This window comes from Primulina eburnea, chromosome 11 (assembly GCF_022965805.1).
Source record: "Primulina eburnea isolate SZY01 chromosome 11, ASM2296580v1, whole genome shotgun sequence".
NCBI lineage: Eukaryota > Viridiplantae > Streptophyta > Magnoliopsida > Lamiales > Gesneriaceae > Primulina > Primulina eburnea.
Genome location: NC_133111.1, coordinates 39,927,106 through 39,940,296, shown reverse-complemented (window position 1 = coordinate 39,940,296; position 13,191 = coordinate 39,927,106). Strand labels below are relative to the sequence as shown.

General features: G+C 32.1%; 1 protein-coding gene across 1 annotated transcript; it reads left to right on the top strand.

Annotated features, from left to right (window-relative positions):
* The first annotated feature begins 6,235 nt into the window (after positions 1 to 6,235).
* LOC140805999 (fatty acid amide hydrolase-like) lies at positions 6,236 to 12,065 on the top strand. The gene is made up of 19 exons (XM_073162415.1): positions 6,236 to 6,433; positions 6,709 to 6,818; positions 8,488 to 8,548; positions 8,676 to 8,860; positions 8,937 to 9,066; positions 9,195 to 9,272; positions 9,418 to 9,565; positions 9,665 to 9,777; positions 9,879 to 9,954; positions 10,061 to 10,132; positions 10,218 to 10,356; positions 10,491 to 10,571; positions 10,676 to 10,779; positions 10,868 to 10,960; positions 11,044 to 11,112; positions 11,213 to 11,277; positions 11,351 to 11,412; positions 11,497 to 11,592; positions 11,702 to 12,065. Exons 1-19 carry the CDS (start codon positions 6,334 to 6,336, stop codon positions 11,762 to 11,764), a joined length of 1,845 nt encoding a protein of 614 aa, XP_073018516.1. The 5' UTR covers positions 6,236 to 6,333; the 3' UTR covers positions 11,765 to 12,065.
* Positions 12,066 to 13,191: the final 1,126 nt, after the last annotated feature.

Genomic DNA, 13,191 nt, shown 5'->3' with positions numbered 1-13,191 from the left:
TATCAAATCCAAATTTTGAGATAAAATTTGCGGGCAAATGAAACTCAAACGATGTTTTTTTTCGATGTAGTAAATAGTTTCATGTAAACAAATATATTTTAAAATAGTTTTTAAATTTTTTCTTCAATAGAGTAAATGCCTTATTTTAATTTTTTAATAAACTGTTTTTTTTTTTGCTTCGGGTTTAGAGTACTTTATCTTTTGTATAATTTTGTTAAAATATTTGATGCAGCTTCGAAGGTCTTCACGCTTAATAAATACTAACGAACCATGCATACACGTTACATGTGTTAAATAATTATCACTTCAAACATCGCAAGCAAGAATACAACAAAAATCAATGATAAGAATACCTGAATTAAGGATCAAACATTTGATAATATGATGGAATTCCGAGCGATTTCTTATTTCTTTCAAACAATTAAATTAAAGATAACCAAACTAAAAAATAACCAGACTCAAATTGCGGACAAATGAAAGGTTAAACAATGGCTTTCACGAGGTCAAATCGACAGACCTGCTAAGAATTCAATAGAACTTGTAAAATTACAACAAAGAAGAAATGCAATCTGTTAACTAAAAAAAAATCAAGAAATTAGGACGTGTGATTGTGAAGGAACAGAAGAAATGTGGGGAAGTATTTTGAAGTTTTAGTTAATTGATATGATTATATATGTAATTTTCGTTTGTTAAACCAAATCATACCATAAGGCATAGTTTGATACACATGATAGGATAAGCATGTGATGTATAATATAAGGATAAGTTAAAGATAAATAAGATGTATGGCATTATATTTAATGTTTGGTATGATTTTAATAAGACTGATTAAATTTAGGTAGGGATGTAAATGAGCCGAGCCGAGCAGAGCAGTAGCTGGATCGGGCTCGACTCGTTTCATTATTTTCTCGGCTCGGGCTCGGGCTCGGCTCGAGCTCGTTACGAGCCTCGGGTTTGAAGCTCGGGCTCGGCTCGTTCGGAATTTATGAAGCTCGGGCTCGGCTCGTTTATCTTGTTTAATGAGCCTGGCTCGGGTTCGCTAATAGCGACGGGTATTGACACAAACGTCGCTAATAGCGACGGGTATTTACAAAAACGTCGCCGATCTGGATCGACGACGTTTTTCTTAAACCGTCGCCCACAGCGACAGTTATGCATAACCGTCGTCGATCTGATCGGCGACATTTTTCTACAACTGTCGCAAATAGCGCTAGTTACTGACATTGTCGCCAAAAAGCGACAATTATTTTAGACCGTCGCTATTATATTGACAGTATGTCAAACCTGTCGCCATTAGCGACGGGTTTTATAAAACCCATCGCTAATGTCGCGGCGGTTTGAACAAAAAACCGCCGCTAAATGTTTTTTTTTAAATGTTATAATTATTTAAATCTGAAATAAAAATATATTGTGCTATATAATCGAAAAAAAATTAACAAAATTTGAGAAATGTAATCATATTATTAATCTGCAAATAATAATACAAGTGTTTCATACAAAATGAATCAGCCATGTAGCGCTACATCTCCTCCTGTGATGTTGATTTAAAATGAATCAAATTGAATTTTCTTAATGTAACGTTGATGAGAATAACGAAATTTAATAAACTTACGTGGAGCAGGGGAATCGCGTGTCAACGAAAGATCCATCTGCATGTCGATGTGTGTGAACGTATAGCTCCCATGACGTTGGATCTCTGCCATGTCGTGCTCGCTAAAATAAATTCAATAATTGTAAAACATAAACATTTATAATTAATGAAATATATATTTTTTCCAAAGTACAATTCAATAAATGTCACGAACATCGTCGCTCGAATATTGAACCTCTTCTATTTCACTTTCAGTTCAAATCAATTTCGTTATCGTACATAACATTAACATCGACTAGATTTTGAGACGATAAAGAAATTGAGTTGAGATGTCACGAGGTCCACTTTCGTTGTTTTGAAATGCATCGTTCGCATCAATTTGATTATGCTCAGTATTTGGCTCAACATCAGTGACATAAGCTCACCTACGTAGAGTACTCACATGCATCCAATATGATTCTACTCTCTTCGTTGTTGGATAAGTCAAATACACAACTTGCGAGGCTTGCGTAGGAAACACAAATGGTTCGTAGTATCCAAGACTTTTTTTTCGATTGACATCCACAATTTTGTACTTTTTATTAGAAAACACAAATGGTTTGTAATTTCGTCTAAATATGGTTTGTTCTGACATTTTTTTCGATTGTAAGGACAACGGATATATCCATTTAATAAACACTCAAGATGACTAAGCTTAATTTATAGACAGTTTGCTAAAACCCTAAACCCTAAAGCCTAAACCCTAAACCCCAAAACCGTTGCTATGAGCGATGGTTTGCAAAACCGTCGCTGATATTAATCGGCGACGGTTTATTCATAACAGTCGCTATTATAGCGACGGTTTAACCGTCGCTATAATAGCGACGGGTTTTAAGAAATCGTCGCTTAATTTATTATGCGACGGTTTTAATTAAAACCGTCGCTATATAGCAACAGTTTAGTAAAAACGTCGCTGATATACCTTTTTTTTTACCAGCAACTCCCGTGAACCACTTAAACGAGCCGAGCTCGAGCTCGAGCTCACGAGCCAGCATAACGAGCTGAGCTCAATTTTGAGCTCACGAACCTATTATCGAACATGTTCACGAGCTAACGAGCCGAACATCATTAATCTCAAGCTCGGCTCAACAAAATTGTCGAGCCCAAAATAAGGCTCGGGCTCGGCTCGATAAGCTTAACGAACGAGCCCGAACGAGATTTTTAACGAGCCGAGATCCGAAAAACTCGCGAACAGTTCGGCTCATTTACATCCCTAAATTTAGGCAAAAACTTGTGTGAGACGGTCTCACGGGTCGTATTTGTGAGACAGATCTCTTATTTGGGTCACCATGAAAAAATATTACTTTTTATTGTGAATATGGGTAGGGTTAACCCGTCTCACAAATTATGATCCGTAAGACGGTCTCATATGAGACCCATTATTAAATTTATATATTAGATTGTAATGATAAAATTAATCTTATCATAATAAATTTTATAATTTAAGTTGTTGCTTGAATTCATATTTCTTATTTATTCATGTGCCGACAGTGCTTGCAGGATTTATTTATTTTTACCTAATTTTATATATTATATAATATGATATGAGAGAAGATAAGGTTTATGATTTTTATAAATCGAGGGCAATTAAGTCATTTGTAGTGTATCTTATCATTAAATTAAAATTATCACACCTAATAGAAGGGATATTTTATCCTTGTACAAAGTTATTTATCAAGGGTCAATGATAATATCATGGGCTTTCTTAAAAAGTACCAAACATGGGATAAAGATGATTATTTATCAATTTCTCTTATCTCGTGTACCAAACTATGCCAACAATTTTATGTGCGCTGAATTCTTAATAATATAGTAAAGATTTTATAATATATTTTTTTTCATTTAAAAAAAATAAATTTATTTAAATTAAAATGAAATATAAAATTGAAGTTTACAATCTCAAAGGACCAATTATTTTATGAAAAATGAACACTTTTTATGACTAATGTAATCAATACACCGCAAACCATAATGTAAATATATAGCATAAGTACTAATTAGATATAAAAATCATATTGGAAGATTGCAATGAAAAATCATTTAATTTAAATACAATTTTAAATTATTAAATATGATTCCTATCATCAAACTGTCTTGAATTTACCTAATAAAGGTTCATCGTCCCTTTTGGAAAAGTGATATTTAAAAAAAAAAAAATACAGTCAGACTAACAGTTTTCAATATTGGAGATTTTATGATTTTTAATTATTTTGTATATTTTAAAAGTCTAGAGATCAATTTAAAATTTTAGGTACTCTATAGAAATTTAGTGATATTTTAAATAGGCTTTTGTAGAGTTTTAAATTGACATTTTGAATTTTTGAAATTTATTTTATGATTTTTAATCTATGATGTATACCACTAATTTTAATATTAAATAATAATTAAAAATAATCCGTGAAGCTATAACGCTGCTTACTACTCAAATAATTGAACAGTCAAACAACAAATTAAACATGATAATAAAAAAAAAAAATTAACCTATAATTAATAAAGAAAGAAAATAAGATTTTATGTTATAATTGATAAAAAAACTTTTGAACACTGTCATTATTATTTTACGACTTCTAATAATCAAATTCTCTAATGTTTAAATTTGCAGTTATGAGTTTTTTTAATATAATTATCACGTCACACATAAAAATCATAAAATTTTATTAGCCCATAGAATTGAAAATAATAATAATAAATTTGTTAATAAATAAATTTTATTTTTTATATCTTTTTAATAGAAATTGATTTTTTTAATTATTTTTTTTAAATTTTTTATTTTCCTATGTTAGTGTGATAATTTTATTTGCCTACAGAATTGAAAGTAATAAAAATTTATTTTTAATAAATAAAAATTATTTAGTTTATTAACATTTTGAATATAAATTGATCTTTTAATTTTTTTTCCTAAGAATTTTCAATTGATATGCAAACTACTTCATATTTTAACTCAAAATTTATATTTACATAATAATATTTCACAAAAACTCTTTTGAGATGATCTCACGGATCAATTTCGTGGGTCGAATATCTTATTTGGGTCATCAATGAAAAAACATTACTTTTTATGCTAAGAGTATTACTTTTTATTGTGAATATCGGTAAGATTGATCCGTCTCACAGATAAAAATTCGTGAGAGCATCTCACAGGAGACATACTCATAATATTTTTATTCACATGAAGATATCTATATATAAGACAAAAATACAAATTTTCATATATATATATATATATATATATATATAGCATTAGTTCAAAAACAACTTTATTGATATAATACAATGAATTTTTTTACAAGTCAATAAAAACTTATAAACTTCACAAAAAATATCATTAATTATCTGTAATGAATACACCCCGTTAGTTACGTTGCTAGCTAGCCTATTGTCCTATCCTTAAGTTAAACCCTGCCTAAAATCAAAGTGTAAATAATTTAATCTAAATTATAAATTTATGTGTAGATATACCAAGGGTAAAAAAAAAAAGCCAAGAAATATATTTTTCTAACATAAATAATATAAAATACAAGTAATGTTTGGTAACGAGAGCCGCAAGGCATTTGCAGGCCTCTCTCGGTTGTCTTCTCTCAATCAGGGACGGAAACACCTCAAAAGCTGGGATGGGCTCCCTGGATCAAAAAAATATATATATTAGTAATTATAGAATATATCTGCTTTTAGCCTACATTAAAGTTTGTCCAATCTATACAATAATTATATTTACTAACTTAGCCCACTAAAATTATATGCAACCCATTTAATCATAAGAGAAATTACTCTATCAACTGTACTTTTGTAAGCCTTTGCCTCGAGTTGAAAAAAGTTGTGAGGATGAAGATTTAAAAAGAATTTCTGGTAAGAGATTTGAAAAAGCTTATGCGGCAGATGTCTCGATTGAGTTTGCACGAGGTGAAATAATTGTTTTTTGCTACTTAATTAGTTTATTCCATTTATTATGCAGAAAGATTCAAACTATGGCTTGGTTGATTTGTAGTTATTTTTCAGCTTATGTAGTGATGAAGTCATAGAAGATTAGATTTTTAGTATGTATAGAACTTGAGATTAACTTCCGTATGATGTATATTTTTAGTGAATTTTCTGTTTTTCCGTCCAACACGATTTTCGAGCAGAAAATTTCACCCGGGGCATTATGACGGGGAAAATCTTCCGCTCTAGCATGCCTGCCTCGCGGCTCTGGTACATTTTTCTTAAAGATTTGGTTTGTCTTGTTTTAACGCTTCATATTTTTAAGGCAACAACTGAACGATCATTATCAACTATGAAATTTCTTAAGTCCTCACTCTGGAATAAGATGAAAGAAGAATTATTAGCAGATTATATGATTATCTACATTGAAAGAAAGTTTGGTATAAGAATAGATACTGATTCAATAACCGACGAGTTTTATTCGATGAAAAACCGTAGGACAGTAGCTTATATATACTTCATGTCATTATTGTTTATCGAGTCATTCAGCACTAGGTCAAAAAATTTTCTGGCTACGTCCCTGCTCCCAACAGAAAATTCAACTTCCCTTACAGTTAATCTTCCATCAATATCATTTCCTAGTCTACTCCACTCTCCTACCCCCCCACCCCCCCACCCCACGCACAATCTATATCTATAGTTCTCTCTCTCTGTATATATATATATATGTACAGATAGATAGGTTCTTGCTATTCTTGAAACCGTGCATATGATTTGTTAAACTAATGGGGTTTTTTAAGGTGAAAGGCATGGTTTACAAGCCCGTTTGCGAAGTCGATCTCGGCCCCGAAAGCGACGAGGTTTATATCAGAGCCAATATCAAAGGTAGTAGTGATCACTAATTTTTTTTTCTCACTCTGATTTCCGATTTTTCAGCATTCCAACATATTTTTTTTAACCAGAAAACCAAGACTTTAGAGGTTTAGATGATATTAAATTTCAGATGTTTGATTAATAATATGAAGTTGTTTTATAAAACTCACGAGTTTTGTTTTCTGGTTTCTGTTACATGCATGGATCTCTAATGTATATAATATTAGGCATTGATAATTTTAATTGTTGTTGTTATTATTATTATTGCAATTTTTATGGATGTGTAGCTCCTCGAATGGCTGGTCTTTTGGTCGAAGTTTTTGCATGGTTTTTGGAGTTACCTATTCTTGGAGCTATATTAATGTACACTTTGAAGAGGATGAATCTATTACACAAGGTAAATGCACTGATCAATCTCATATATATAAAACTAAGATTTTATAAAAAAAAATCTACGTAATAAACTGCTGACGGGTTATTTTCGTGAGACGGATCTCTAACACGAAAGCCGGTGGTTGTAGGTTTAATTAATTAGTTTGTTATGTGGTGGAAAAAAGCAAACAAGAGTAAATGAAAAATACTTTCTACATTAAACATCCTAATTGTCTCTTTCTTTTTAAGGACCATTTTGGTGTATATAATGAATGCTGGTTTGTACGTCTCTAAAATATTTTGAATAGTGGCGGATTTATATCAAGGTAGAAAAACTTTAAATAATATTTTTTTGTGGATGACATATATATATAGTTTTATTATAAGATAAACAATTTTTAAATATAAAATTTTGCAAAAAGTATGGAAACTATGTGGTGCCATCCACGAGAGCCAGTTTATATATTTAAATTAATTTTTTAAAAGATATTATATATATTGAAATATATTTAATAATATCGAATTATATATTATGTAATAAGATTCGAAATTTAAATACTTCTCTAAATAAATTAAGCTAATTACAAAATAAAAAAGTTTTAATTTGTGAATTGTAGCAAATGTATATGATATTTTAAACAAAAGGGATATAATGGGTATTTAATTTTATTCATATATTCATCATCTAAAAATATTAGAAGGAATGTATTCACAACACACTTATAATTTTATCCATTTATCAGTCCATGATGTACAAAAATTATCTCTTTTGGGATAGCGATCGACACAGTAGCGCATGAATTGTTGTGTAATTTAAAAGATTTGAGTTGTTTTGTTATCATTAAATATAAATGTTAGTAAAACGACAAAATTCGATCTTACATATCGATCTTTGTTATGCATCACCTAGAATATATATTTTATCACAATACTCATAAATTGTGTGTACTAGTTGCCAACCTATGCCATGTTAGGGATTATATTTTATTCAACTTCATATTTATTATAATTTAATTCAACATAATATCCCTTAATTAAAATGGAGACTAGAACCAAATAAGATTTGTTTGTTGACATCGTTGTTAGGTAAGGCTACTACTGATAAATTATTTGCCTACAAGCCTGACATTGGCTTTTATTATTATTTTTAAACAAATCTAATTCTACAACTAAAAATAAATTAATAAACTTTAATATCTTTTATAAAAATTTAAATTTATAGATTTACCATTTATTTTTTTGAGTCCATAGATCTGCCATTTTTGAATTTATTATGGATTTGACTCTTCTTTTATATGTATCAGATATATATACGTGTAGCTGCATCATCATTATTGTTGTTATTATTTTTATTATTATGATAAATTTGAAAATTAAATAATTTGTAATATAAGTCATAATATTAAATTTAAATTAGTAGCTGATAATATTTAAGTGAGAGAAAATGAGATTTATTAAATGTGGATTATATGATATTTCGTTAGATACATTAATAATTTAAGTAATTTACCATTATAATTTCTTTCCCCCACAAACTTAAAATTATCAATTTTTGTCAGTCTACTCGCTTTTTCAAGAGTAAGCTCCTTTCTTTATGATCTATCAGTTTGCATGAATTTTCTTTTTCCTTTGATAAAAATGTACATTTTCTTGGAAGATTTCAAAGAATTCACAGAAATGACACTATTTTTCAGCTTGTCTCCTTTGTGGATTTACAAGAACCACCTCTTTTTGTACCTATGCACCCACACCAAGGTAAGATATGCGGCAGTCGAAATCGCTAGCATGTCAAAAGAAGCGAAATGTGGCGGCTGAGCTGCTATCTGATTCGAAAGATTTTGAATATAAATTCTGACTACGGCTTATTATCACATAATCATAGGAATACAAGAAAAGGAAGTAAAATACTTAGAACTTGATTTGCCCCCTCATGAGAAAGTTCAACATGCCATGGATTGTATTGAATCACCAGAAAATGTATCCAAGACTCAGAAACTTGATTTCCAACGATGGACGATACCAGAGTTTTTCATGGCCTATACCACAGGAGAAACAACTCCTCTCATGGTAAAAGAAATGTTAAAAAAATTAACTTTGCATCAGTTGTCATAAAATGTAACGCTAAATTTATCTTTTTTAACAGGTTGCAGAAGGATTCTTAGCCGCTGTTCGTGAATCATCCAGTTCTTCTCTGAATATGTCATTCTTTATCAACTTCTGTGTAGAAGATATTCTAAAGCAAGCGACAGAATCAACTCTTCGGTATAAAGGAGGTGTGTGATCAAGAATTCATGTTAGAATGATGAAACTTGATTGCTACTTGATGTTTTTGAATCAACAGAGGAGTATGGGTTGGGAGACGTCGTAAAATCTTGTGTATTTTTCTTACATGTTTCTTCAGGCGAACCTATATCGGTTCTAGATGGAGTTTTGGTTGCTGTTAAGGATGAAATAGATTGTATGCCATACCCAACAACAGGTGAGTTCATTGCAAGAATATTCAGTTTCTTGATCGTTATTAACATTTTTGGAAAAATCAATCATGAAATTTTCCTAATGAAACAAAATGTGTTGAATCTAGTTCTGACAATATTGTTGATTGAAGTGAAAATTTGTTGATATAGGAGGTACGAAGTGGCTGCACAAAGTGAGAAAGTGCAAAGACGACGCGTGTTGTGTCAAACGTCTCCGATTATGTGGAGCCATAATGGTGGGAAAGACAAATATGCATGAGCTTGGGGCTGGAGTCAGTGGGATAAATCCTCATTATGGGTATGTACATGCTTCAAATTAATTTTTTTAAGAAAAGTTATTTTCTTAGATTTTTTTATGAATATTTGATACTGATTAGTCCCCCTCTGGTCATTAAAGGCCAGCAAGAAACCCGTATAATCGAAACAAGATTACTGGAGGCTCTTCCAGTGGATCTGCTGCTGTGGTTGCTGCTGGATTGTGTCCTGTTGCCCTAGGTGTTGATGGAGGAGGTAAACTAAACTTGTTGTGCTTCTAGTCGCAATTTATAGTATGAAACAATGATCTTTTGTAAAAATCCACGTCCTCAAGGAAACATTATTGTTCTGCACAGGATCTGTGAGACTTCCAGCAGCTCTTTGCGGCGTTGTTGGCCTGAAACCTACGTTTTCACGTGTGCCACATGAGGGGTACAAAATAGATCTTTCTTATGCTTATTTACCATTTAGACGTGAAATGATTCTTGAAAAATATTGTGCTTTCATTCTGACTTTAGGCCTTATGCTAAACTTTCAGTGTTCTTCCCCTGAACTATACAGTTGGGATGGTTGGTATTCTTGCAGCAAGTGTTGAGGATGCACTTATAGTGTCAGTTTCTTGGTTTTACTGACAAATTTTCCTTTCAGCTCTGGATTTCCTCTGTTACATTTGGTAACAATTTCTAAAATTTCAGTTATGCAGCGATTAGCGGCGATCATATATCCGATCAAAATGGCGTGACAGCTGTTCCAGACCAGCCTAAACTACCTCTGCCTCTGCTGAAATCTGCTAACTACACGTCCTATGACATCAAAATGGCACGATATGGAAAGGTTTCTGATCAGTTCTTCCCATTCTTCATTCCCAGAATCACATAAAATACCATTATCTTCATTTCCTCGACTTCAATTTAACATCTAAACTCAAATTTTTAGCATATTTTTACATCTTTTCTATGTTCTATTAGTGGTTTGATGACTGCAGTATTGACATCAAAGTCTGCTGCTATAACGCAGTCACCAAACTATCAGAAAAATATGGTTGGAAGGTATAAAATTCCCAATATAATTCTTAATCTCTGAATTTATTTAGCAGACAAAACCGACAATTCAACTTACTCTCCACCGGTTTAATCGCCTCGTGCAATTTAAGATTGTAGATGTAACTGTACCAGAACTAGAGGTCATGCGCTTGGCACATTATGTCACAATAGGATCAGAGTGCAGCTCCTCTATGTCAAGATACTCAAATAATATGTGAGTATTCTGTTTTGCTGTTATTTCTGTACAAGTAAGAAGTGAAGAATCATACTGTCACATAACAAGGATTGATCAAATATATCAGCAATAAGGCAGAAATGGGATGGGACGTTCGGTTCGTACTTTCTGCATACGGTTCTTTCGACAGCCAAGAATACTTAAACGCACAGAGAATCAGGTAGCAGCCTTAGCAGATGTTCTTGATTTTGTAAGCTCGATATTCTTTGAAGATCACTCACCATCAGCAATAAACCAATGCAGGAATCGACAGCATCAATTCCATGAAAAGATATTTTCGGTGGCGGATATCATTGTTACTCCAACCGTGGGGTATCAGTACTACAACCCTTCTCCTCCTGATTCAACAAAAATTATTCGAGTAAAAGATTTTAGAAGGGCTGTTTTTATAATGCATGGAACTTTTTGCCAGTATGACAGCATATGATATCAAGGACGACGCCACGAGAACCGGTGAGCTAGACTACATAAATGGAGGTAAAATCAACACTCATTTAATCAAGATAAATATTTTGGGCACTGGATGTCAACGGTTTGCATAATATTTCAGCTGCACTTGTCCGTTACCTGGTAGCTGGAAATTTTCTTGGTTTGCCAGCAGTAAATGTCCCTGTAAGTTAACAAAAGCATCAAGATATATCTATAAATTTTTATTCACACATAATGTATTGTTATAACCGGAAACAAATTTGACAGGTTGGATACGATCAATCTGGCTTGCCTATTGGCCTTCAGTTTATCGGGAAACCGTGGTCTGAATCGCTGTTAATTCATGTTGCTTACGCGATGCAAGTGCGTATAACACAAGTTTATAACACGAGTTTACGACGTGGAAAGGTCAAAATGTGTTTCATGTAAAAAAATTCAGTTTACTAACATCAAGTATAATTCTTGTTTTCAGACACTTTGCCTCTCGGGACAAAAGAAACCAGAGATTTTCTATGATATGCTCTGCAAGGATTAAATATGGAATTTGAAGGAAGAAAATTGCAAAGGTCCTACCGAGGTCGCTGGATTCAAAGTCCAGAGTGCTAACCACTACACCATAGAAGCAACGTGCTTCCTTAAATATTTCGACATTTATAATGTATTTTAGTTTATCCAATTGAACAACTAAATCATTGCTTGTCTTGAGATACACCGGACAAGTGTCCTACGAGATTCCAACATGAATCAATTCCCATAAATGGAAAGATTGCCATTTCTCGGATACGTTTTCTCCTATGACTGACTTGACTTCATAGTTATTTAGGGCATAAGACGTACTAAAACGAAAGGATAGGGTATTCTGAGCCTGAGGCACAAGACGAAACACACATAATATCGAAATAAATTAATTGTATAAGGAGTAGTGGAGTACCTTGATGCCCATTCAACAATACAAACGAGATACTTGATTGAACGTCAAGTGCAATGAAGAAACTCATGAATCGGCATATTGCACTATCCAGAAAAAACTTGAAACGCTGCACTGCTGCCCAGAAAGTATACAAGGGCTAGGGAGATGAAACGTCATGCATGCATGATCTTCATTACGATTAAATAACTACTAACTTTGCGGATTGAGCTTTAAAATTAGTTGGGTTGGGCTTGATTTAATTATTATTTTCGTTAAACATCAACCCTTCTTAAAGGGTACGCTTTTGAGCTCCAAGGATTCCTCATGCTAAGGCGGAGGTGTGTGTTTCAAGTGATCACTGTCCTACCCGTGTTGAATCAGGCTTAAAATGAAAATTGAAAAACGGATCCTCTTATTGCAGTAATAAATATAAAATTCAATTTGCAAATAACAAATATTCTAATAATAAATACATAGATATACCAAAATCAATATATTACATCATTAACAACTTAACAAATATTTAAAATAACTATATAAATACTACTCGTCTAGCTGTTTAGATGCAAAAATATTTATGAAATCTGTGTTATCTAATTTTCGGACCATTTTTTTCTCAATTGACAACATAGCTAGCTCATTTAGTGTATCTTGCGACATTATTGATCGAAGATAATTCTTGATCAACTTCAACTTCGAGAAGCTTCTTTCTGCCGATGCAACTGTTACTGATATGGTTAACAAAATCTTATAAGAAATATAAGTATTTGGAAATAAACCACGCAGTTTCGCCAAACACTGCATCATATCAATTGCTCTTTTTTCATTTGTTATGTAACATTTCATGACCATCAACTCAGAACACAACTCATCACCATTAATGTCTGAATGTTCACCATGACTCAGAAATTGTTGATTAAGTATTTTCTGAACCAAATCACAAATCACTTGTAAGTTTTTATTTCTAAAAACCAAAATATCCCTACATTTTTAATTTCTATAATTGTAGAAACTACAAAATCAAAGAATTCCTTGAGTCGAAATAACAAACT